This window comes from Pleurodeles waltl, chromosome 8, assembly GCF_031143425.1.
Source record: "Pleurodeles waltl isolate 20211129_DDA chromosome 8, aPleWal1.hap1.20221129, whole genome shotgun sequence".
Lineage (NCBI taxonomy): Eukaryota > Metazoa > Chordata > Amphibia > Caudata > Salamandridae > Pleurodeles > Pleurodeles waltl.
The window spans coordinates 800,640,154-800,667,357 of record NC_090447.1 but is presented as its reverse complement, the minus strand read 5'-3'; the positions used below and the strand labels follow the sequence as shown (position 1 = coordinate 800,667,357).

The 27,204-nt window shown below is 47.5% G+C and overlaps 1 protein-coding gene across 1 annotated transcript in view; it reads left to right on the top strand.

Moving 5' to 3' along the window:
- LOC138250306 (uncharacterized) overlaps positions 1-27,204 on the top strand; it is a 153,822-nt gene that overhangs the window by 19,374 nt on the left and 107,244 nt on the right. The window contains exon 2 of the mRNA XM_069205058.1: positions 15,083-15,154. Within this exon, the coding sequence (XP_069061159.1) occupies positions 15,083-15,154 (72 nt within the window). The remainder of the gene's footprint in view (positions 1-15,082; positions 15,155-27,204) is intronic.

The window sequence follows — 27,204 nt, the reverse complement described above, 5'->3', positions numbered from 1 at the left end:
CTTGGAGTGAAAGAGTCACTCCCCTGCTTGAGCAGGCACCTCTCTGCAACAACGACCCGTTGTTTGGGACCCCTCTCCTCATGAGCTGCGTGGATCCTGTGTCACTGGTAGTGGACAAAAAGTGGTCCTGACGGATCTGACGTCCAACTGTCCAACTTTGGTGGAGGTAAGAGCTTGCCTCCCCACGCAAGAGAGTACACCCATGCACTGCGTGTTTTGCAGTTGCTAAGGCTTGTTGGCATTCTTCGACGAAGTTCTTCATGCACTGTGCAACTCCAGCCCCCAGCACTTCTTCCTGCAACGAACAGCTTCCTGCATGGTTGTCCTTTTGCACCTTCTTTGTCCCCATGCTGTGGGACTCCTGTGCATGCTGCCTGGTCTTCTGAGGGCTCTCTGGGTTGCTGAGAGCCCCCTCTGGCTCCCCCTCCTGGTTAGAGTCCACCAGGTTTCTGTTGGTTCCAGTCAGCGCCACTGTCCGCTATCCAGCATGGGCATTATCTGCACACACCAGGAACCCGCATCTGTCTTCTTGGATGCAGTACTGACTGTTGACCTTCACCAGTGGTTCTTCTTTTGCACCTTCTTCTGGGTTAGCAGGGGCTCCTCATCTTCTGTGCTTCCTGGGCTTGGTCCCCTTCTTCCACAGGTCTTCAGGTCCAGGAATCCATTGTTGGTGTTTTGGAGACTCTTCTGGTTCTTGCATAATGTTCTTTCTCGTGTTCTTGTGTGTTCTAGGACTCCTGATTTCCTGGGCTCTAGAGTGGGTTCTATAACTTACCTTTGGTGTTTTCTAATACTCCCAGTGCCCCTCTGCACACTACACGTACCTAGGTGGGAACCCAACATTCACATTCCACTTTCTTTGTATATTGTTTGTGTTCCCCCTAGGCCCATTTCTAACTATTGTGATTTTCACTATTTCGCACACTGTTTTCTAATTGTTTTACAGCTATTTCTGCATGCTAGTGTATATAACTTGTGTATTACTTACATCCTAAGGAAGTATAGTCCCTATGTTATTTTTGGCATTTGTGCATTTTTGTCACCAAAATAAAGTACCTTTATTTTTGTAACACTGAGTATTTTCTTTCATGTGTTTGAGTACTGTGTGACTACAGTGGTATTGCATGAGCTTTGCATTTTTCCTAGATAAGCCTTGGCTGCTCAGCTACAGCTACCCCTAGAGAGCCTGGCTTCTAGACACGTCCTACATTTCACTAATGAGGGATAACTTGACCTGGTATGAGGTATAAGTACTTTAGGTACCCACTACAAACCAGACCATCCTCTAACATTCCCTGTTATTGGTAAGTTTAATTATAATCTATTTTCTATACCTATCGGCCATTGTTTGTTAAATCAGTAGTCAGTGTGCATTTTTGCTGTAGTTATTTGTGGTGCATGCACTAGGTCTGATTGTCTTTGTGCCTATATTAAACAGATGTTTGTTATGGTATTGCCCATGGATAGTGTGTATGTGTGCAAATAGTGATGGGCACAATTTAAATGTCCTTCCCTTCACTCATTTGTTGCACTGCGTTAGAATTACTTTTGTAGCTATTAATTAAAAAAGGTTTGTTATTTCTTAATTTTACTGGTAAAGTTTTCTTATTTTTTTATTATTAAGCTAAAGTTTCATTTTGTCTTTTTGGACTTATAATTTGAAATAATTTTGTTGCTCTGTATATTTTCTGGTGTCGGTTTTTAGCACCATTGGAACCTGTGTTTTGGAGATATACTTTTCAAATATTTGTTATTTAATTCTGTATGTTTTTAAATATTTAAGGTATATTTATACTTAAGTTTAAGTTATGTATGTTACTATTCAGTACTTATAGTAAATGTAGGGGCTTTATTTTTGGAGAGAGGTGCAGCTTTTCAGGTTGCAGCTTCAATCAGGCACAGAGACAATTTCTCCTGCAGCAGTTAGATACATGTTTTAGTTTCTTTTTTCAGCTTTCTTTTAATTGTGAAAGGATTTATATTTGTTAACTCTTTTTCAGTTTAATTTCATTGGTTGATGGTTTAGTAGTGTGATTTTGTGTGCCTTACATAGTAAACACTCATTATGTTTGTCTGCTTTTTGGGTATGTTTAATTTATCTTTCTGTATAAATACACATATAAACTGATTTAAAGAAATAAATATAGATATATTTTTTTATGATTTTTATTGTTACTTTTGTTTTTGAGTTTTTGGACTTGTTTCTTATGTTTTGTTGAAATCTTGATATTTAGCATTTCTATATTTATTTTTTCAATATTTAGATATTTTAGATGGTGATATGTTTGTAGTTGATGTGTGTGGTTTTATGTTTTATGTATAGGGTGGTGATATTTGGGTTGTCGTTGTTTTGTATATTAATATTATTAATGTCCATATTATGTCACGGATGCACCCATGATGTCAGACTGTAGGTGAGTTTAGGTCATGTTCCCAAACTGCACCCATGTCAAGTGTCACATCAGGTGAGAAGTTGTATCTAGCAATGATTGCTTCTCTGCTCATGACAATGATGTTGATCCTCTCCCTGTAAATCCTCTCACTGCTTCTCAATTAATTGTTTCTCAAAATGAGTGGCTAAGTAACAAAGTTGATCGACAACATAGTGAAACAAGAGTTTGTTTTCTGTGTCTTGCTTTCTTATGTGGCCAGGGCATGTGCTTTTCATGAAAGAGTGATGTTTTATCTTTGGCCAGAAGTAGCACTTGATTTAAATCAATGCTTGGCTGGAGTAGGTAAGGTTTCCTTATTTTTCAGTAGTATTACTGTATTAGAAATGGGTATAACTTTTCTGAATGGCAATTGTCATTTGTGAATGTGTTTCAGTGTTTGCATGTACCTCCGTAAACCCCAATTCAATTTTCTTACACTGTACCCATTTAAAAGTAGATAGCTCCCATTTCCAATCTTTCCCCCTTGTCCCTCCGACTTTTACTACTAAAACTAAAGGGGATTATTTACAAGAGGCCTGCTCTGCTGGACCATCACTTTTTTAGATGTTCCAGTGGCGCAGGTCTCTCAATTATATCTATGGGGTGACACAAGCCACCCTGCGTTTCTTTGCATGGCCTCATAGATAAGGAGAAAGGCAAGGCAGCGCAAAGCAATGCATTGCGTTACTCTGCATCATGGAGGTGTTTTATTGGCATTGTGGTGGGTGTTCCCCGTGACACCCATTGATTTTGAAGCTGCCCAAGATTTACAAAATCATGTACACCTCGGGCAGCACCAAAACCTAATGCCTCCCCAGAGCAGGCATAACAGAAGAAATGTTTTATTTCTCCTTTTTTTTATCTCTCTCCATGTGTGGTGCATTCTGCAGCAGACACAGAGGGGGTCAATATGAACATGGCGGTAAACACCGTTCCCCACCGTGGCAACGATGAACAGAAACCCGCCATATAAAGATGCAAAAATCAGAATCCGTCAAAAATTTCCCAGCCACCAGACACCGACAGGACCCTTGTCGGTGAAAATGCAGGACATCCCACCCCGCCACCGCCGAGAACACAAAAACTTCCTGCCCTCCAAATAATGATGTAAAAATCACTGCGGCGGTCAGTGGAAGTCGAACGACCATTGGCGGTACAGACCACCATGGCCAGCAATGAAACCCAACAGTAAGAATTGCACACAATGGCAAGTTTGAAACCCACACACCTGACACACATCCACAACATTATAAAACACTCACAGATACACTCCACAATCCTCTGCATCGCCAATAGGACACTTGAGATTGAGAACTCCACAAGCAGACACTGAACGCCACAACAGACGAATCACACACCCAACTACACCACAGCACCTTCACCTAGATCCACACAACACACCACTCACAACACACCATGGCACCCCCAAGCACCCACGCTTCAGAGAAAGGGAGCTAAGGACCCTGATGGATGAGATACTGAAGGTTGAGCTACAATTATTCGGGGCACAGGTCCAGCACACACCCATCACCCGGAAGATGGAGTTATGGCAGACCATTGTCAACAAGGTCAATGCAGATGGACACCATCCACGCACGACATCCGCAAGAGATGGAACGACCTGCACTGGAAGGTGAGGTCCATGGCATCCTGGCACAACATTGCAGTCCAGAAGACTGGGGGAGGACCTCCACCAACACCACCCGACTACACTGACTGGGAGGAAAAGTTACTGGCCATCCTGCACCCTGAGGGCCTCACTGGACTCAATGGAGGAATGGACTCGGGCAAGGTGTCTACAATTACCCCATATCCATCACACCTGTAATGCATGCACCACCCACCCCTCCAAAATCCACCAGGACAACTACCCCACCCAGGCCACATTCACAACATCCAGTCACCCTGCATGCCCACAATTCCACCAACAGGCCCACATAACTCCCCCTGTGCACAGCCACCTACTCCTTCAAGTAATCACAAAGGCACTACACCACCCAAAATGCACCTCCACATCCTAAGCAAAATGCAACGGCAACCTCACAAAGGCACCCTTCATGCCCCAAAAGTGGAAAACCTGCACACAACAGCCCAGCCCTGTGCACCCCATCCGATTATGCAGTTTGTAACAGACAAGTCAATTTCCCCAACAGGCACCATAACCCATGCTACCCTGACGGACAAGACAAGGAGTGGCAGTGCCCCACATGGAGTCAGAGGTACCACCCAGGACACTGGAGAGGGAACACTGGAAAGTGAGGAATACCCTGGCCCCTCACACAGTCCTGGACTGTCACCATCCAGCAGCCCCACCCAGGACACCACTGACACCCCTACCACACACCCACCAACATCAGGCCAGGGCAACTGAACCCACACCTGTGTATCCAGGCCACAGACTGGTGAACCACAAGGACAGAGGCCACAGTCACCACCTACCAACAGGCAGGAAGACGATGGCCCCAGTACAAGTGGTACCGCCAGACCTGTGCAGGGGACACAGGCACAGGGGGCACAAGCGGCAGTGGCCCAGGGGGGAGGCCAAAGGATGGATGCTGTAGCCCAGGACGTGATCTCTGAGGTCCTGGGAGCATACCACCATACCCAGGACAGATTGGCCCAGATTGTGGCCACTCTGGAGCAGAGTCAAAGGCTGCAGAGAGCCCAACACCAAGAGACCATGGAGCAGTGGAAACTGCACAATACCACCATGGCCACCATAGCAGGTGTGCTGCTGCACCTTGTCCCAAACCAGCCTGAGACCCCCACAGACCAGGAAGCCCCTACTACAGGCCAAAATACAGCCCAGTCAACAACAGCCACAGCAACAACTGGACTTGTGCCACCATCTGAGGACACACAGGAGACTTGCACCTCAACCCGTACAGGCCAACACCAGGCACCCAAACGGTCCCTCAGGCCAGATATGGCACTGGAACACCTGCCAAGTCCAAGGCCCCTTCTAAGAAGTGACTCTGACAAGAACTGTCCTCCAAGTGTGCCACTGAACCAACTTCCACACCGTGCAATAATAACCCCCAAAACTGTAAATAACAGATGGACATTTTACCACTGCCAACAATTGCTGAGACCAAGTAGCCTATATGGACATCCACCAGTAGCCCACTCCCATCATTGTAAAGAGCACCATGGCATCCCTGACACCAAATAATAACAATCGTTCACCAATGTAAATGTCACCTCTCATTATGTTGAATCAAATGGAAGTGTGCCTGCAATTGTCATTGAAATCATTTATTCATTTCTTAATTGCAGGAATGCCCCCCCATGCATAATATGGGGTTGTGCCAACAGAAATGTCAAACAAGCTGTCCATAATGTCACATGCAAACCTGGTCACAGTGACAATGTCTATAGACCCAACACCCCCATTGAGAATAAGGAATACCAACAGTATGCTGCACAGCCAGCAACAGAATCAAATAGTACCACTTAGTTACTGGAATTACAGTGGGATCAGTTGGTTCCTGGAGTGTACATCTTCCCCCTCCTCATTATCACCATCACTCTCATCCCCTCTCTGAGGAAGCTGGTCTGGATATACAGCCCCCTCCTCCTCCAAGAGGGGAGTAGATTTCCTCACAGCCACGTTGTGCAGCATGCAGCAGGCCACCACTATTCTACACACCTTTTCAGGCTCATAGGCCAGGGATCCCCCAGAGATATGGAGGAAATAGAATCTAGCCTTCAGGAGACCTATTGTGTGCTCTATCACCCTCCTAATATGTCCATGGGCCTCATTGTAATTCCTCTCTGCATCTGTCCTAGGATTCCTCACTGGTGTCAGGAGCCAATTAATGTTGGGGTAGCCAGAATTACCTGCAAAAGGGGGCAAAACAGGACAGTCACTGACAACCCTCAGTTGCAGACAGTAGTGCAGACAGCCTGGCTGTCTGCTATGTGCCAAAAAGTGTCAGACACACTTACCTATGATCCATCCTCTGTCCCCTTGTAGATGTTCCATCATGTGTGACACACTGCTGTTCATCAGCACAAAGTAATCATGGACTGATCAAGGGAACATGGCATTCACATGTGAGATGTACTGGTCTACAGTACACACCAATGGAATGTTCATGGAGTGAAAGATCTTCCTGTTTCTGTACACCTGTTCAATTACTCTTGGGGGGATGAGAGCTATGTAGGTTCCATTGATGGCATCTATCACATGGGGAATGTTGGCAAAGGCATAGAAGTCTAACTTGATGACAGGAAGGTCAGCACTTTGGGAAAACCTCACAAAGGACTGCAGGTGTCGTACAAATGCATTCAGGAATCTGGACAGCATAATGCTAAACTTTGGCTATGAAAAACCTGCACCCATGCCCACTGTCACTTGAAATGAGCACGTGGCCAGAAAATGGAGTGCAGAGAGCACTTGCACTTCTGTAGGGATGGCATGCTGAATCCGATTAGCCGGGTTCAGTGCTGGATCCAGTAATGCACAAAGTTCATGAATAGTAGCACGGTTGAGTCTGTAATTGATAATGATGTGATGCTCCACCATGGTCCCCAAATCAACAAGTGGTCTGTACACTGATGGGGCTCTCCCTCGCCACATGGGTCTGTACCTAGGAGGAGTTGAAAACACATGTGAGGAACACACATACATCTGCCCAACATGTTAAAATTCAGCACTGACATGACACATATGCATAGTAGGATGTTAAACTGGAGTGACATGTCCTCAATGATACATCAGGACTGTTGTGGTGAGTAAATGTATATTTGTTCATGCCTATTGGGGTTGAGGACAATAGGGCCTGCATGGGGCAAATGAGAAATTAATAACTGCGTAGTAATGGCCAAAATGTCTGCCCCTTGTAATCCAGAAATGTTGTAGTGGAAGTGACCTCATTCCGCTAGCGGTTGGCGTAATAGCGTAAGGCGGTGTTCACCACCGTGCGACCATTCATTGGTTAACATGGTTGTCAATGGAGAATATTAGCGTATCATGATCGCCACCGGCGGTGACACTGCACACCGCAGTGGAGTGCACGCCATCTCATCACCCCAACTTCACTTGACTCCCGGATTACGTGCATGCAGGTACTCCACTGAGTGTGCTGCTGTGTCCTGACTCTGGTCCTGGAAATGACATGAGTGGCAGGGGAAATGGCCCCTGCCTTCACCACCAAGGAACTGGACAAGCTTGTGGACGGGTCTTACCCCTGTACGCCAAGCTCTATGGTTGACCAGAAATACAGGTGAGTAGCTGGATTGGGGGCATTGATGTGTGTAATGGTGGTAGATGGCTATAAACATGTGTGCACGTTTGACACAGTCGTGGGGTTTGTGACATGCTGCGTGTGTGAGGTCCTGTTCTGCTGTTGTGAGTGTCCGTCCCTTAGAGGACGTTTAGCCAGCTGTATCTAATGGGCATTGTCTGACCTCTGTGTTACTTTTTCTGTGTGTCCCATATAGGTCAGGGCCCATCAGAAGAGGGGACTCTGAATGCCATCACCAGGGAGGTGAGGACTCTGGGGGTCTACAACCGGTGGAGCAGCCACTGAAGGAAGCGGTGGGAGGACCTGCGGCGATGGGCAAGGAAGACCTGGAAGGCCCAGCTGGGGAAGTCCTCCCAACGAGTAAGGGGTGCCCGTCGGGCCTTGACCCCCCTAATGCACCGCATTCTGGAGGTGGCGTATCTGGACCTGGATGGGCACTTGAAGGCTGCACAGCAGACACAAGGGGTGACTACATAAACCATTGTATGCCTCCTTGATGGATGTGTGAGTGTGCTGTAGTATGTATTCTGTCTATTGGCAAGGACTCTGACTGATGTCATTTTACATAATGGCCCCCATGGGAAGTAAGGTTGTAAGGCACAGGTCTGCAGTACTTCAGGTCCATCTGTGTTGTAGGCAATGGCTGTAGAGCAGGGTTGTGGCCACTAGTCAGGAGCATAGCCATGTGTACAGCGGTAGGTGCTGCATGGTAGAATATTTGCAAGGTGGGTGTATGTGTGAACCAGTTATGTACCTCCATTCAGCTATTTACAAGTGTCTCTCCTGTTTTGTCTCCCCATCCCTCTTCTCTTGTGTTGTCTGTGTACATCAGATCCATCTGGAGAGGGAGCTGTGGTACCGGCGAGTGGGAATTTAGCGGCCCACGGTTCCATGGAGGTAGAGTCGAACGACGCCAAGGGGACCAGTGGGTTGGAGGATGAGGGGAGTACCACGGGGGAGGCAACTACCACTGGAGGTAGTGACTCTGATACCTCCTCCGATGGGAGCTCCCTGGCAGTGGTGGACCCTAGTGGGCCCACCCATTCTGTGTCATTTTCTGCCACCCTATACCATTACCACCCTCCCATTTGCTCCCCACCGTGTTGCCCGTGCCTACTCACCCAGAAGGGTGTGCGTCTCCTTCGCCACATGCACCTCAACCCATGCCCCAGTCAGCCCTGCTGCCCTCATGGAGGAGGCTATTGAACTCCTGAGGACCATCTCTGTAGGGCAGACAACTATCATCAATGCCATACAGGGGCTAGCATTGGAGGTGCAGCAGACCAATGCCTACCTGGATGGCATTCACGGTGCCGTGTCTGGCCTACAGAGATCTTTTCAGGCTCTGACCTCCTCTTTGACGGCAGCCAGTGTCCCTGGTCATTCGTCCCCCCTCCAACCACCTCTACCCCTTCCACCACCCCACACCCTTCACCCGTTCCAAGCACACATTCTGACAGCCATGCACACACCTCAACACACAAGAAGCACACTGAAAACACAAGCACCACACTTCCCACCACAGGCATACACACAGCCAACATACTAAGGCACACACACCAACATCCACTTCCCCCAGTGCGTCCACCTCTTCCACCTCCCTGTCTGTCAACTCTACATGCACACTCACAGGCACTGCAACCTCATTCACTGTTACCGACCCCAGTCTGGCAGTCACCACAAAATCAGACATCCATTCATGCACCCCAGACACCGCACCTGCACTCCCCACAACAACTTTGGTTGACACATGCAGCACACTCACCAAACTTTCAGACACATAGACAACATACATTTACACTTGCAGCCTGCCTTGTCCCACTGTGTCCACCCCCCTCCTCCCAAGACACTCAAACATTCCAAAACACCCACCCAACACACATCCACCACACCTCAGCATACTGTACGGTCACCTGCACTCACGTCACGCACACCTACACCTGTCAGGACCTCTCCCTCTACCTCCACTCCCATGCCTTCCTCCAGGTCCACCCTGATTGCCCCGAAAAAACGTTTTCTATCCTGTGTTGACCCTAAACGTGCCCACTTCCTTACCCTGTCCACTCCTCCCACATCACAGCCTGCCCCTGTCTGCCCTTCCCATTCCCGTGCTACCTCCCCTGTGAGCAAGAGACCCCATGCTGGCCTAGGTACATCTTCCGCACCCCAGTCCAAGGCTGCTCCACCAGCTTTAAAGACCAGACCCAAGCCCCCTCCACCTCCCAAATGTAAAGCCAAGCCCTCCCTCCCAGTCGTAAGTCCCCACCCCCACCACCCCCTGCCCCTGTTCCCTGAGGTCCCTGGATGCCCCATTGTTGCCCCTTTAAGGTGGAGTACCATTTGCACTTGTGGGAGTTAAGTTGGGGCCATTTGGGCCCCTCGGACTTTGAATTTTGGACTGGCCATTGGCCTTCTGTTGGTCTTCTGTTGCTCCTGGAGCTTAATAAAATGTTTTTGTGGCCAGTGTTGGTTTTGGCACACTCTGGATCTGTGGTTCATCGTCTCTTTGTGACGGGGGTGTTATGCACATGTGTGCACTTTGGGCAGGTTGTCTTGGCCTTGTGTTGGGTAAGTACCTCTTGCTTTGGGGTGTATGGCTTGTGCTGTTGTGAGGGGTTGTGGGTGCTTTCCGGGGTGGGTGGACTGGGTGGGTATTTACCTTTGCCCTTTCTTCCCTTGTTTAGTAGGTTGCAGTACTTACCGTCGTTATCTTCGTCGTCGGTCTCGGTCGTGGACGTATATGGCAAGGAGCAGGACTGGCATGATTTGCAACTCTCTATCCATGTCTGCTACAGTGTGTTGTGTGAGCCTCCGGTGAGTGTTTCTGCCTGGCTTGGCGTGGCGGTGGTTCCTGCCCCGGAACTGACGGCAGTTTAGTGATTCATTATTTGTTGGGCGGGTAGGGCCTGTGGGTGGCCTCTGACGTCATTGTCGGCACTCCTCTGCTGGCGGTGAGTGGTTTTAAGGTTGTTTTTCAGGTGGTTCATAATTTGGCGGGCCAGACTGCCTCACTGTTGGCGGTAGTTACCGCCATTGCCGGAGGAGTGGTCTTTCCCACCGTGTTCATAATGAGGGTCAGAGAGTGAGAAAAACATATCCGTGGATTGTTTTTGTGCAGGAAGGTGTTAATTCCTGCACAATAACAATCCTGGCAACACAGCAGATACCCTTGCACCATGGTGCAAGGGTGTCTGCGTTGCCGCTAGGCACCAAATTGTGCACTGGTGCTGGACAGGAAAGCACCTTATCTCATGAATACAGTGCATTCCTGCTCTTTCGATTTAGTGTAGGGGAGTGCAGCAAAAAGACTTGTGGTGCTGCCAAATGCCAAGGCCCATATTTATACTTTTTGACGCTAAACTGCGCTAACGCAGTTTAGCGTCAAAAAATTTTGCGCCGTCTAACGCCATTCTGAAGCGCCATGCGGGCGCCGTATTTATGGAATAGCGTTAGACGGCGCAATCAGACCGGCGCTGCCTGGTTTGCGTGGGAAAAAACCACGTAGACCAGACAGCGCCGGCGTAGGGGGAAAATGGCGTATGAGCGTCTTAAAATGGGGCAAGTCAGGTTACGTCGAAAAAATCGTCGTAACCCGACTTGCGCCATTTTTTTTCGACGCCCATCCCCCATCAACATGACTCCTATCATTGTAAAGATAGGAGTCATGCCCCCTTGCCCAATGGCCATGCCCAGGGGACTTCTGTCCCCTGGGCATGGTCATTGGGCATAGTGGCATGTAGGGGGGCACAAATCAGGCCCCCCTATGCCACAAAAAAAAAAAAAAAAAATACTTACCTGAACTTACCTTAATGTCCATGGGATGGGTCCCTCCGTCCTTGGGTGTCCTCCTGGGGTGGGCAAGGGTGGCAGGGGGGGTCCCTGGGGGCAGGGGAGGGCACTCTGGGCTCATTTTGAGCCCACTTGTCCCTTAACGCCATCCCTGACCCAGGCGTTAAAAAGCGGCGCAAATGCGCCGTTTTTGGCCACGCCCACTCCCGGGCGTCATTTTTGCCCGGGAGTATAAATTCCACGTAAAGGCCTGGGAGTCATTTTTTAAGACGGGAACGCCTCCCTTGCATATCATTAACGCAAGGAAGGGGTTCACGCTAAAAAATGACGCTCACTCCAGGCACTTTGGCGCCCGAAGCGTCTAACGCCATAGTATAAATATGCCGTTAGTTGGCGTTAGTTTAGCGTCGAATTTGCGTAGAAAAAAACGACGCAAATTCGGCGCAACCAGAGTATAAATACGGCCCCAAATTTTTGTAAATGAGGCACAAAATATATATTCCCGTGTGAAGATCACCTGATGTGTGGCAGAGAACTCTGGCCATAAAAGACAGAGGAAGAATAGGTGGAGAATTATGGCTCTAGGTTCGTGAAAAGTATTTGTAAGTACACAAAGTAGTAAGACTGGTTTACTACTTCTAGTACTCAAGATACTTTTATGAACAGGCCCACTAGTTGTTTTGCTTTATGTCTGAATAAACACCTCAGGGCAGGGCTGCAAAGAAAATAGTACATGTTACCCCAGAGATGTCTGACATCAAATGGGTGTAGATTGCTCATTTTCAGAATGCACAAAGGTTACACAGATTGCACCTGGAAATTTGTGACCGTCTCAGGTTTTTATGCATACTCTTGGAGAGCTTGTGTGAGGTCCCATTTCTTCATGTGGGAAGGTATTGCTGTATACACATCTGTAGATAATATACATTTGTGCAAGGACACTGTTTTCTCATTTGTATGGTATGATTTTGTTTTTCTTTTGACTATAGGGAAATATTTTCCCTGTGAAGAAAAACCCTTTTCGTACACCACTGCCTGTTACAAGGTGTTTCTTCCTGTTGCCACCCTGGAAAAGTAATTACTTTTGCCTTTGTCACAAGTACATTTTTGTTTATTCCTAAGGTGGAATGGGGTCAGAGAGGCTTTTCAAAGACAAACTTTCCACAACTATTTAATTTGGAATAGATATAAAAACATATTTCTGATAGCCGGTGTAAGGAAATGCCTCCTTGGCATGGTTACCCCCTGACTTTTTGCCTTTTGCTGATGCCAACTTATGATTGAAAGTGTGCTGGGACCATGCTAACCAGGCCCCAGCACCAGTGTTCTTTCCCTAAACTGTACCTTTGCTTCCACAATTGGCACAGCCCTGGCACTCAGATAAGTCCCTTGTAAATGGTACCCCTGGTGCCAAGGGCCCTGATGCCAGGGAAGGTCTCTAAGTGCTGCAGCATGTCTTATGCCACCCTGGGGACCCCTCCCCAAGCACGTGCACACTGCCTCACAGCTTGTGTGTGCTGGTGGGGAGAAAATGACTACGTAGACATGGCACTCCCCTCAGAGTGCCATGCCAACCTTACAATGCCTGTGGTATAGGTAAGTCACCCCTCTAGCAGGCCTTACAGCCCTAATGCAGGGTGCACTATACCACAGGTGAGGGCATATGTGCATGAGCACTATGCCCCTACAGTGTCTAAGCAAAACCTTAGACATTGTAAGTGCAGGGTAGCCATAAGAGTATATGGTCTGGGGGTTTGTCAAACACGAACTCCACAGTTCCATAATGGCTACACTGAAATCTGTGAAGTTTGGAATCAAACCTCTCAGCACAATACATGCACACTGATGCCAGTGTGACATTTATTGTAAAATGCACCCTGAATTCCAACCCGACTTCTAGTGTTAGGTTTTCCAGTTTCTGTCAGCCTTCCACAACCACACAAGTTTGTGGCCACATTGGGAGAGTGCATTTGTCACTCTGTGGCCAGGAACAAAGCCTGTACTGGGTGGAGGTGCTTCTCACCTCCCCCTGCAGGAACTGTAACACCTGGCGGCCCTTTTGTTACAGCGCTACAGGGCATCCCAGCTAGTGGAGATGCCCGCCCCTCCGGCCACTGCCCCCACTTTTGGTGGCAAGGCTGGAGGGGATAATTAGAAACACAAGGAGGAGCCACATACCAGTCAGGACAACCCCTAAGGTGCCCTGAGCTGAGGTGACTCCTGACTTTAGAAATCCTCCATCTTAAGTTTGGAGGATTACCCCAATAGGATTAGGGATGTGCCCCCCTCCCCTCAGGGAGGAGGCACAAAGAGAGTGTAGCCACCCTCCAGGACAGTACCCATTGGCTACTGCCCCCAGACCTAAACACCCCCCTAAATTTAGTATTTAGGAGCACCCAAGAACCCAGGAAATCAGATTCCTGCAATCTGAAACAAGAAGAAGGACTGCTGACCTGAAAACCCTGCAGAGACGACGGAAGGCAACAACTGCTTTGGCCCCAGCCCTACCAGCCTGTCTCCTGACTCAAAAAACTGCAACAGCGACGCATCCTGCAGGGACCAGTGACCTCTGAAGCCTCATAGGACTGCCCTGAACCAAAGGACCAAGAAACTCCCATGGGCAGCGGCTCTGCTCAACAACAAGCAACAACTTTGCAACTTTCTTGCAACTTCTAAAGACTTCACTCTTCCCACCGGAAGTGTGAGACCTCACCCTCTGCACCCAATGCCCCCGGCTCGCGCTCCAGAGAACCAACATCACAGGGAGGACTCCCAGGTGACTACAACCTAGTGAGTAGCCCGAGACCACCCCCTGGGCCCCCACAGCGATGCACGCAGAGAGAATCCAGAGGCTCCCCCTGACCGTGACTGCTTGTAACAAGGAACCCGACACCTGGACCAAGCACTGCACCCGCAGCCCCCAGGACCAGAAGGAACCGAACCTCAGTGCAGGAGTGACCCCCAGGCATCCTCTGCCTAGCCCAGTTGGTGGCTGGTCCGAGAAGCCCCTCTGTGCCCTGCCTGCACTGCTAGAGTGACCCCCGGGTCCCTCCATTGAATCCTATACAAAACCTGACGCCTGCTTTGCAGACTGCAACCGGCTGCCCCTGTGCCGCTGAGGGTGTGTTTTGTGTGCCTACATGTGTCCCCCCAGTGCTCTACAAAACTCCTCTGGTCTGCCCTCCGAAGGCGCAGGTTTACCTGTAGGCAGGCTGGAACCGGAGCACCCCTGTTCTTCACAGGTGCCTATGTGTTTTGGGCACTTCTTTGACCTCTGCACCTGACCGGCCCTGAGATGCTGGTGCGGTAACTCCAGGATTGCCTTGAACCCCCAATGGTGGGCTGCCTATGCCCAGGAACTGAGACTTGTAAGTGCTTTACTTACCTGACAAACTAACCGTTACTTACCTCCCTCAGGAACTGTTGATTTTTGCACTGTGTCCATGTGGTAGGGGATCGGCGGTACTGAGGGTCGGAGACGTACGTTGGTTGTAAAAGTAAAGGTTTATTAAATAGTGAATGGTGATATAATATCTAGCAGTGCAAGACGGTGGTCCGCTCGGTTAGTGTCCTCCTCTTCATCTCTTGTCTCTGTCCTGTGTTCCCCAGGTCTTCTGATGGTGACAGTTCTTGGGACCTCCCAGGAGGGACCGGAAACACAAAATACAGCAGGAAACGAAGGTAAGTCTTTTGGTATTTCTGGGGTTGTTTATGTGCAGTCATGCAAGGGAGGGGATTTGTGGAAGAAAGGGGTAGGTTTGGTTAAAGATAGCCCAGTAGAGAGATTGTGCAGGGTAGAACACTAGTGATAAACAAATCCTTTCTAGTTCTGGCCCCATAGAGGTTTCTTTCTGTAGGTATTGTCCCCTCTGGGTCTGCTCTCAGTCATGCTCTCTGTCCTCCCTTCCCTCCTTTTCTTCTCCTCCTCCCCCTCTCGTTTTCTCTCTCATACGGGTTTTACCCTGTACTTGCAACAAGGACCGTACCTTAGTAAGCCACGACCCTCTGGGGTCGTGGCGGCTAGTGCTCGTCTCAGGGGTTTGATTTCCCCCTCCTTCGCGTCTCTCCAGGGCTTGCCGGTCTTCTCTCTCTGTTCGCGGCGTCTCCAGGGCTTGCCGGTCTTCTCTCTCTATTCGCGGCGTCACCAGGGCCTCCTTCTCCGGCTTCTTGAAGGAGGATTCCTCTCCCCCTCTTCCCGAGTCCGTCGTCCCTTTCAGTGCGGGGCTCCGGAAATTGGCCTCGCCAGGCCGCGGCAGCGGTAGGCGTGGTCGAGGAGACCCGTCTACACTCCCCATCCCATGATCGGGACTGGTAGAGGACCGAAGAGTCGGGGAACCGAGATAGATAGTCAGCAGGGCCCTGTTGGGAGCCAGGAATGTGGCGGACCTGAAAGGTAAAAGGTTGGAGCTCCAGAAACCATCGTAACACCCTGGAATTCGTGTCTTTATGGGACGCCAACCAGGTCAAAGGGGCATGATCAGTATAGAGGATGAAAGGACGTCCCAGGAAATAATACCTCAAACTTTCCACGGCCCACTTAATCGCCAGGCATTCCTTCTCTATAGCGGGGTAATGACATTCCCTGGGAAGCAGTTTCCTGCTGATAAAGACAACGGTATGTTCATTTTGATCACTATCGGGGTGCGTGAGAACCGCCCCTAAACTGACGTTGGAGGCATCCGTGTACAAGTGGAAGGACTTGGAAAAATCTGGACATTGAAGGACGGGTTTGGTTGTGAGGGACCGTTTTAAAAGTTCTAAGCTGCGCAATTGAGTCTTGTTGAATAAGGGTAGTTTAGAGGGATACTGTTTTTTTAAGAGGTCGGTGAGAGGGGAGGCAATCATAGAGTACTGGGGAATGAACCTCCGGTAGTACCCCACTAAACCTAAGAAGGACCGTAGCTCTTTCTTTGTTTTGGGTACTGGTACCGTCATAATGGCCTCGACTTTATCTTTTTGTGGTCGTAGAGTCCCGTTACCAATAAGGTAACCGAGATAAGCGATTTGGGTATTCCCTAAAATAAATTTTTGGGGGTTGGCGGTAAGGCCAGCTTTTTGTAAGGTGAGGAACACAGTTCCTAGATGGTGAAGGTGTTCAGACCAAGAGTCACTAAAAATTACAATATCATCTAGGTAAGCTGCCGCATACGCTTGGAACAGGTTTAAAAGCCGGTCCATTAGGCGTTGGAAGGTGGCGGGCGCTCCGTGGAGACCGAAGGGGAGGACAGTAAACTGGTACAGGCCTGACTGGGTTGCAAAGGCTTTTTTTTCCTTGTCTGTTGCGGCAAGGGGAATTTGCCAGTAGCCCTTCGTTAAGTCTAGAGTCGACATGTAGCGGGCCCTCCCTAATTTCTCTAACACATCGTCTAATCGAGGAATAGGATATGTGTCAAAGAGGGACAGGTCATTTAACTTACAGAAATCGATACAAAACCGGACCGACCCATCTGGTTTAGCAACCAAAACCACCGGGGAGCACCACGGGCTTGTGGAGGGTTCGATAACTTTTAAGGCAAGCATTTTCTTTACTTCTTCTTCAATAAGGTGTTTTTGGGCTTCCGGAATTCTGTAGGTTCGTAGGTGGATGGTTTTGCCTTCTGGGGTTCTGATACAGTGTTGGATTAATGTGTTTCTCCCTGGTTTCCCAGACAACAATAGGGAATGTTGTTGTAACAGGGCGTCTAGTTGGGTTTTCTCGGACTCAGTAAGGGACTCATTTATACATGGTCTTTCCCATAGTTCTTCGGTCTCGGGGGGGTATAGGTCTATCTCTTCCCCAGGAGTTGGTGTAATTAAGAAGCCGGAAGCAGAAACATTGTTGTTCTCCTCCGCTGCTTCCCATTTTTTTAGTCAATTGACATGGTATATCTGTGTCCTTTTTGGGTGTTGATTCAGTTCAATAAGATATGTGACAGGGGAGACTGCTTTTATTACTCGGTAGGGTCCTTGCCATTTAGCTAATAATTTTGTTATCGGAAGTAGGTCGCATTATCAAGACCTGATCATTCGGATCAAAGGACCGTAACTTAGTCCCCTGATCGTAATAAGCTTTTTGTTTAGTCTGTGCTTTTTCAAGGTGTTTCCGGACATCCTCCCAGACCGTGTGTAGGTGATTTTTTAAATTGTTGACATAGTCTAACAACTGTTTTTCTTCCTCATTCTCTTCTTCCCACCTTTCTGCTGCCATATCAAGCAAATCACGGGGTTGCCTCCCGAAAACTAACTCGAAAGGACTGTGCCCTGTGGAGGACTGTTCATGAGTCCGGATGGCATAGAGAACCAGAGGGACTTTCTGATCCCAGTCCCTTCCGGAGTCTTCCACTGTTTTCCTCAGCAGGTTTTTAATAGTGCGATTATAGCGTTCTACTAGCCCATCAGTTTGAGGATGGTATACGGAGGTTTTTATCTGGGTGATCGCTAGTATTTTGCAAATTTGTTTCATGAGGGAGGACATGAATGGAGTACCTTGGTCTGTCAGGATCTCCTGGGGAAACCCGACTCTGGAGAAGAAGTCCATTTTGGCGTTTTTCCACGCATGAGATAGAGAAGGGTCCTTGCGTTGGCTAGCTCTAAAGGAGAGGGTCATTCTGTCGTTGTTGGCTATTTTTTTCTCAGGCAACGATTCGGTCCTTAAAGTCTGGTACTTGTGCTTCTCCTGTCTTTTCTCCCTCCTTGACAGTTTAGTGCGAGCTGGGGAACTCTCAATGTGACTGTTGGAAAAGGGTGCTTCCGCCCACCAATCAGAAGATGGCCTCTGATTTTTTACTTTTTCCAAAAGAGCATTGAAGTGGATGTAATCTGTACCAATGACACAGTCTTCAACTAATCTGTCCATAATTCCTACCGGGAGGAAATCATGAAACTCTCCCCATTCTATCCTAATCAAGGCTAGTGGATAATTTTCCTTGTCCCAATGGATGCAACAGATGGTAACCCATTGACTCGTGGTCGGTTCAGTGTGGTTTACAAGGTTGGTACGGACTACGGACTGGCTACAGCCCGAATCAATTAGAACTTCGACTGTAGTTCCATTTATTTTGATGACCTGTTTGAACTGATGATGCCCTCTTCCAGTGCAGAGTACCCGGCCCCGGGTGACTCCTATTTCCATAGGTTCCACCCTGTCACCTTTCCTGGGACACACTCTCGCAATGTGTCCCCATTCCCCACAGCTAAAACTTTGTGGCTGCTGCATGGGGTTTGTTTCTCCGGGTCTGGACGTTCCCGGCTCTTCCAGTGCTCGTCGAGGTGGATATTTAAAAACACCCACGAGAGCTTTGACACGAGGCGCCAGGCCGCGGCAGCGGTAGGCATTGTCGAGGAGACCCGTCTACAGTCCACTTTTAAAATAGCTTATTGCCATTTTAACAAAAACTGTATATGTTATTGCTCTAATTCAAAGTTCCTAACTTACCTGTGTGGACTACCTTGCATTTTATGTATTTACTTCAAATCTTGAACTTGTGGTTCTAAAGATAAATTAAGAAAATATATTTTTCTATTTAAAAACTATTGGCCTGGAGTTAAATCTTTGAGTGTGTGTTCCTCATTTATTGCCTGTGTGTGTACAACAAATGCTTAACACTTCCCTCTGATAAGCCTACTTCTCGACCACACTACCACAAAATAGGGCATCAGAATTATCAAATTTTGCCACTATCTTACCTCTAAGGGAACCCTTGGACTCTGTGCACACTATCTCTTACTTTCAGATAGTATATACAGAGCCAGCTTCCTACAGCCGGTGATACGTTTTGGAGGAGGCTCGTTGTGTTTAAATGATCAATTTGCAGCTCATAACACCAGTACCAGTTCTAGGACTTTGGGGACCCCGGGCACGAAGGGAATGTGTGAGGCCACTCTAATTTTCACACACTATCAAAGCACAGTAATTTACATCACAAGAAGTGCCATCAATTGACTATTGACAACTGACTTTACAAGAAGCATTTTTCTCGGTGCAGATAGCAGTAAAAAACATAAAAACATAGATATTAAAGCTAATAAAATAAGTACATATATTTTAATTTTCCACTAATTGAAAATACATTATATTAATCACATTGGATGGAAAGGTTTGGCCTAGGTTTCTCTAAAAAATGTATCTTTAATAAAATGTTAACAATTTGTTTCCAGATTGGTGCTTTAGGTAGGTACATATGCATGTAGTATTTATGTAGCACAAATCTAGCAGAAAGGCTGTGAAGCGCTACGCAGGGTCAAAGACAGATTCAACATGTGATGGGGGGTATATGGTTTGTAGACTCTGACTGCAACATGATCTTGTTTTTTAAAGAGTTGACCATTCAGTTGTTTCCTAAACTGGAGTGTGGTTGGGGCTATCTGGATGGATATGGGAATATTGTTCCAGATACTTTATTTTTATTTTTTAGTGCTTCTTCTTCTTCTGTCTGAAGCTGTTCTTGCCACAAAGGTGTGGAGAGCCAGTGGATATGGAAAACGTGTTGTCCAAGTAGGTAGGGGTGTCAGTGATGTGTATGTAGTATTTCTATTGTGCAGACCTAGCCAAAAGGCAGTGGACCACTTCAGAGTCAAAAGCATAATGTCAAAAAGTGATAGGAAAGATAGCTGGTATGTGGATTGTTAATACACTGAGATGGCTTTGTAGATGATGTAGCTAGATTAGAAGATGATGTGGGCTAGCAAAGGGAACCTGTGGAGTTCTAGTATGGTGGAATGATGTGGTCATATGTATTCATGCCCTAGTGAGGTGTGCTGCAGCATGTAGAGTGCACTGTTAGGGGGCTAGTGTGGATTAAAATTCCCAGATAGTTTCTCAGATACTCAGTGAAAGATAAGGTATGTGTGCAAGAAAGCTATACAGCAAAGATAACTGTTGGAAATAGCTTGACTTCTATTAAAGGCATCCATAGATAGCAGCATCTTTCCAAGGGGTGTCTGGCCTGGGCATTGAAGCCATGAACCAGAGCTGCAATGTGTAGGGCAGCAGTTTCCCTCCCTTGGACCTCTCAGCACTGGACCATGACTGTAAGACTCAGGGGAGGATGGGCCTTGTATGGGCTTTGCAGCTCTGGATCATGGTTGTGCACTGCATGGGAGAAGGGACCAGTTGGGGTGGGCCCTGTTGCAAGAAGATTATGCTTGGAAGTGAAATATAACCATAATTTGGGTGGTTTGCGTCCCCAACATCCTTGAGCCCTCATGCCACCACACCTGCTGCACTACTGTTAACTACACCCCCAGACCCCCAGATGTCCCCCCATTGGCCTCATAGCCATAGCCAATCCTAAGCTCATGAACAAGAGCCTCCTCCCATGAGTGACAAGCTGTGGCTGTGATGCTCAGGGGAGGGAGGGCCTCTCCCAAGCCTCACTGCTCTGGAATATGACTGTGAGGCCAATGAAAGAGAGGCAAGTAGCACAGCAATGATGCCTTGGGCATTGGACAAAGTAAAATGTTTCCTCACCCTCGTCTATTGGCTGCACAGTGACTTTGTTTGCAGAATATTGAGCTCTTGATATCCGTAGGCCCGGTGTCACTGCACCTAATTCACTACAGACGGCTACACCCCTGACATGGATCCATGCACAGGGCCATGGAACACTGCTGTGCGACAAATTCAATTGGGCCAAGGGGAGGGGGGCCATGTGAGCCCCCCTCTCATGGGCCTCTCAATCAATACCACACCATTTCTACGAGACATAGGATAGGGGTATCCAAACATTATGCCTCAGAACAATGGTCTAGTGATGCCAGGAGTGGGGACACAGAATAGATTAGCCCTCTTCCTTGGGCCTCACAACAATGCTGTAGCACTGCAGGTCCAGGGAAGAGTGCTCCCTCCCCTGGAATACCCCACCATGATCCAGAGCTGGGAGGCCCAGGGGATGGTAGTCCCACCCCCTGGGCTTCATAGCTATGTTATAGTGCTGACTGTCCATGGTATCTGACCCACTGCCCTGGGCACACATCCATGGTCTAGTGCTGCAGGTCACCTTCCCTGAGCCTTACAGTCCCCAGCCATTGCTGTGAGGGTCAAGTAGGGCAGTCAATATTCATTCTAAATTCCCCTCTCTAAAGCAGGTCATGTTAAAAGATAACTCAGCTGGAGATTAAAGTTATCAAGTGAAATTATACTTCATGCCATACTTAAGTTCTAATCCCTTTACTGCCTTCTAGAGTAGGCCTTGTCTGCTCACTACTACAATTTTGAGCGACAAGTTTAGAAAATGAAGTCCGTTATCCAGATAGAATGAAGTAGTCATAAACATTGAAAAAACAGTGCTAAATATCAGTATCTACCATGCACAGTGATCCTCTTTTACGAGGATTGACACGTTGCTGCATTGTGGCATCAAAAAAGTTACCCCACGTCAAAAAAGTTTACAATGCCATGGATGCCTTGTACTTACAATATGACACTCCACAGAGAACGGTCCCAGGATGCGTCAGAAATACTGACGCATCCAAGGCGATGCGTCAGTTTACGTTCACACAAGAAGCCTAATGTGTGAGGACCAATCTAAAAGAATTAAAAATGGTGCAATATGACCTTCTACACTTTAATATTGATCCTGGATGTAAGGGGTAATGTATGAAGTATGGCTATGTATGACATGACAGTGGGCAAAGTCTACATATGTGCATGCAGAGACCTGAGTATATGTGACATAGTGTGTGACTGTGTAAGGTAAGTGAATATAACTAAGTGTTGGAATGTGAAGGGGGAATGATAGAAATTGGGTCTTTGATTGGCAGTCAGGTTACCCCCTGTCCAAGCAAGGACCCTCACTCTAGTCAGGGTAAGTCACACACAATTCAAATTATCCTGTGCCCACCCTCTGGTAGCTTGGCACTGAGCAGTCAGGCTTAACTTAGAAGGCAATGTGTAAAGTACTTGTGCAATAAATAATGCAATAACACAGTAGAACACCACAAAAATACACCACTCAGTGTTTAGAAAAATATATATTTTTCTGGTAAGATGCAGGTCAAAATGATTAAGATGCAATATGTTGAAATATCGCTGTAAAAATGATATAAAGCGTCTAAAGTCTCTTAAAAGCCACAAATATCTCTTGCAAGCACAAAGTACCTAGTTTGTGTTCAAAATCTCCGCAAGGAATCGGAGAGGAGGAGAAGCGTGGAAAACAGGGAGGTGTGCGTCGATTTCTCAGGCCGCACACGGCGATGCGTTGTTTATTTTCCACGCAGGGAAGGCTTTACGTCAATTTTCGGCACACAGACTTGGATCCTCTTAAGGGTTGCAGGGTTTTCGGACACCCCGGGGGCGATGCTTTGAAATCCGGTGCTTGCAGGATGAAGTCACAGGGGCTGCGTTGATCCTGTGGGCATTGCGTGTAAATTTCTACCGCACGGCAGGCGCTGCGTTAATTCCTCTCAGGAAGTCAGGCTGCGTCATTCCAGCTAGTCTTTGCATCGATCCAGTGGGCTGTGCGTGGAATTCTGGGTCCCTATGCTGGCGCAGAGTCAATCTTCTCCTTGCGAAGTGTGGCTGATTCGTTCTGGTTCGCCGTGCAGTGAATCTTTCACCGTGATGCAGGCTGTGAGTCGTTTTCTGCAGGCTGTGCATCGATTTCTGCCGCACAGGATGCTCTTCTTCCATGAGTGAAGTCTTTTTGGTCCTGAGACTTCAGGGAACAGGAGGCAAGCTCTATCCAAGCCCTTGGAGAGTACTTCTCAGCACAGCCAGAGAACAGCAATGCAGCAGTGCACCAGCAAGGCAGCAGTACTTCTTAGAAAAGCAGTCAGGTGAGTCCTTTGGGCAGCCAGGCAGTTCTTCTTGGCAGGTTGCAGGTTCTGGTTCAGGTTCTTCTCCAGGAAGTGTCTGTGGCAAGAGTGTCTTGTCAAGTAGTGTCTAAGTTGGTAGGGTCAGAGACCCTGCTTAAATACCCAAATGTGCCTTTGAAGTGGGGGAGACTTCAACGATTGGCTTAGAAGTGTAGAAGGTCCCCTTTCAGTTCCATCCTGTCTGTCAGGGTCCCAGTAGGGGGTGTGGTAGTCCTTTGTGTGAGGGCAGGCTACTGTCCTTTGACATGTAAGTGTCAGGCCCTCCACCTTCCCAGCCCAGGTAGACCCATTCAATATGCAGCTGTGTGTAAGTGTGACTGAGCATCCTGTGTTTGGGGTTGTCTGAGTGAATGCACAAGGGAGCTGTCAACTAAACCTAGCCAGACGTGGATTGGAAGGCACAGAAGGATTTAAGTGTAGAGAAATGCTCACTTTCTAAAAGTAGCATTTCTAAAATAGTAATATAAAATCCAACTTCGCCATTAAGCAGGATTTTGTATCACCATTCTGGCCATACTAAATATGACCTGGCTACTCCTTTCAGTTCCGGATCTACCACTCAAACAGAATATGAGGGTAGCCCTAATGCTATCCTATGAAAGGAGCAGGCCTCACAGCAGTGTAAAAACGAATTTATGGGTTTTACACTACCAGGACATCAAGAACACACATATTCATGTCCTGCCTTCTACCGACAGAGCACCCTGCCCTATGGGCTACCTAGGGCCTACCTTAGGGGTGACTTATATGTAGAAAAAGGGGAGTATAAGGCTCTGCAAGTACTTTTAAATGCCAAGTCGAAGTGGCAGTGAAACTGCACAGGCAGGCACTGCAGTGGCAGGCCTGAGGCATGGTTAGGGGCTACTTATGTAGGTGGCACAACCAGTGCTGCAGGCCCAGTAGTAGCATTTAATTTACAGGCCCTGGGCACATGTCATGCACTCGACTAGGGACTTATAAGTAAATTAAATAAGCCAATTGGGTATGAGCCAATGTCACCATGTTTTAAGGAGAGAGCATATGCACTTTAGCACTGATTAGCAGTCCTAAAGCCAGCAAAAATGAGGTCAAGAAAAGAGAAGGAGAAAGGCAAAAAGTTTGGTGGTGACCCTGCAGAAAGGCCATTACCAACATATCCCCCTTCCAGGCCTAAAGCCAGGGTAGGCTAATCAACACTCTGATGGACTTCCTTGCTTGAGGCGATAGAACATGGACAAGGACCCACTACTGCAGGGGCACTTGCCAGTTCTACGCCTTTCTGACTCAGTGAGGCTCCTCTGTCTATACTCTCTGGGGCCACTAAACTGACCCATGGGGAACTCTTCTCCTCAACTGAGAACCCCATCTGTGAAACTCTTAACTTTAATTTGCTCACAGATGCATCCCAGTATGCATACAATACCACCATGGCCAACAAAGATTTGTGGCCCGTTCCATTCCTTGGGTCTGACTTCTATCCCCGACCCAGGGAAAACTCTGCCCACAAGGAGAGTAACCAAAAGATTCCTAAAGCCCGCAAAAATGAGGTCAGAAAAAGAGGAGGATGAAGGCAAAATGTTTGGGGGTGACCCTGCAAAAAGGACATTTCCAACAGGGAATACATGTGTTACCTACCTTATGTGTGTACTTACTTGTTGTCCTTTGGATCACACAGACCTGGACTTGGGGACCCATCTTGGAGAAGTAACAGTCCTGGCCTGTCCCTTGTAAAAACACAATGTCACATTGACTTGCTGTAGTAGATGATGGGATCATAGGTGCCATGGTCCCAGGTTGGTCAAGGGGTCCTACAGCATGATTGACACATGTGTAGACCTACTACAACCAGTGGGAAGGTGCAAAACAAACATCTTCCAGGGTGTGAAGTGACTTCAAATGGTCAGATTCCTGTTTTAGAGCCACTGCCTCATTCCTTACATCTGGGTTTTGATGGCATAGGAACTCTGACACATTGCAGGCTGTGCGTGATGCATCTTGAAGATGTGTTAAAGGGGATAATGTTGTAAATATCATAGCACTGCGTCAGTTGAAATTCACTTTTACCAATGGAACACCCACTCTGCATACATTATTAGAATGTATATGATGCAGCCTGATCCCGCACAGGTTTTTTCTCACACAGAGCTGGGAAAAGTGACACATTTGGCCAAATGTGTCACTTTGTAAATCTGGCCAAGAACAGCACCACTGCTGTGTCAAAAAAAATGACTCAGAGGCGGCGCAAGATCCTTGTAAATATGCCCCCTTGTCCAGTAGATACCCACTGCCACAGCACCTGGTCCAATGGATAGGTTTTATCTATGGATCTAGGATATATGACATCAAATCTCAGCTTTATAAATACCAAGGGGCATATTTACAACAGTTTGGCATAGGGCAGTGCTGCAAATCTTTTTGCTGTGCTGCCCAACGCCATTGTGAAAGGGCAGAAATGTACTGTATTTATGAAATATGGTTCAATACTATCCTTTCACCCAGCGCCTGTGAACAATTTGGGGCCTAGCGCCAAAGCAGGCACCCTTGCACCGCTGCATGCAGAATTGTTTTTGTGTAGCAAGAGGCACTTTCCTGCACAAAAACAATCTGGAGATGTATTTTCATTTTTCTATTCTACAGCACACATGGAAAGAAATGAAAACAAGGAGAAATAAAAATATTTCCCCTTGTTACGCCACCCCTAGGGAGCCGAAATGTTTTGGCACTGTCTCAGGTTTACATCATTTAGTAAATCTGGGTCAGTGTCAAAATCGATGAGTGTAGGGTGGGAAAACCCACTGCAACGCAATGAAGAGAAATATCTTTGTTTCTCCTCGTTTTTCCATCTTTCTATGTGTTGCTGCATTCTACATCACACATAGAAAGAGGAAAAAGCCTCTCAGGATTGTTGCCTCTCCTGCAAAACAACAATCCTGCATGCAAATCAGACACCCTTGCACCAGAGAGGAAGGGTGCCTGTGTTGGCGCTAGGCAGACCATTGTACAGCGCAGGCGAAGGGCAGGAATGCGCCCATATTGCCTTAAATATGAAAAAATCCTGTCCTTTCCCTTTTACGCAGTGCAGCAAGGTGACTTGCTGCACAAGAATGTCATAAATATGTCCCCTAATTAGGGTGACCAGATTTTGTGGAGCAAAAACCAGGATAGGTCAGACATACTGTAAAAGAAGGACTAAAGACTTTACTCACACTTTTATATCTGGCCTGTCCCGTGTTTTGCTTTTTGTGTGGCTTTGTGAATGTGTGCCTATACGTACGTACAGACACACACACATTTACAAGACTACCTATAAAATTAGTTATGGCATGACCTCCCACCCTGCACCAACAACCGGCCCCCACCCACCGCTCTCTGCTCCCCACTCCTCTCTCTGCTAGGAGCAGACTGGGGACTGTGTTGCCTGACAGTAACAGATAAATTAATGTATTTTATACTTTGTAAGCGTCTTTAACTTATGCTTCCCTAGCTGACCTGAGCTTTCTCCCAAAAACCAGGACATTTATTTAATAATCTCCCTTTTGTCCGAAAAACCGGGACATTTATTTAAAATAAAGAGAAGTGTCAGGACACAGGGACAGTCCTCTAAAAAACGGAACTGTCCGGGGAAATCCGGGACGTCTGTTCACCCTAGGAGCAATGGTCACATCTAGCAGCATCCGTTGTTAGGAGAATGTAATATCGCATTTCACAGCCAGTTGTGACAATGTCCGTTGAACACAAGGTGGCAGTAAGTGCTAACATTCATAGAGCATTAAAGCGAACAAATATACTGCGCCATTCACACAGCTGTTGAACAACACTTTTCATATGACTTTATTTGTGATCCATAAATATCGGAGCTGTAGTTTTTGGAAAGCAAAGATTTGAAAGCATGTTCTCGCACTCAACTTTCCTGTCATCTTGGGGAAGATTGTCTTAACGGCCAGGTAAGAGTACTGGCA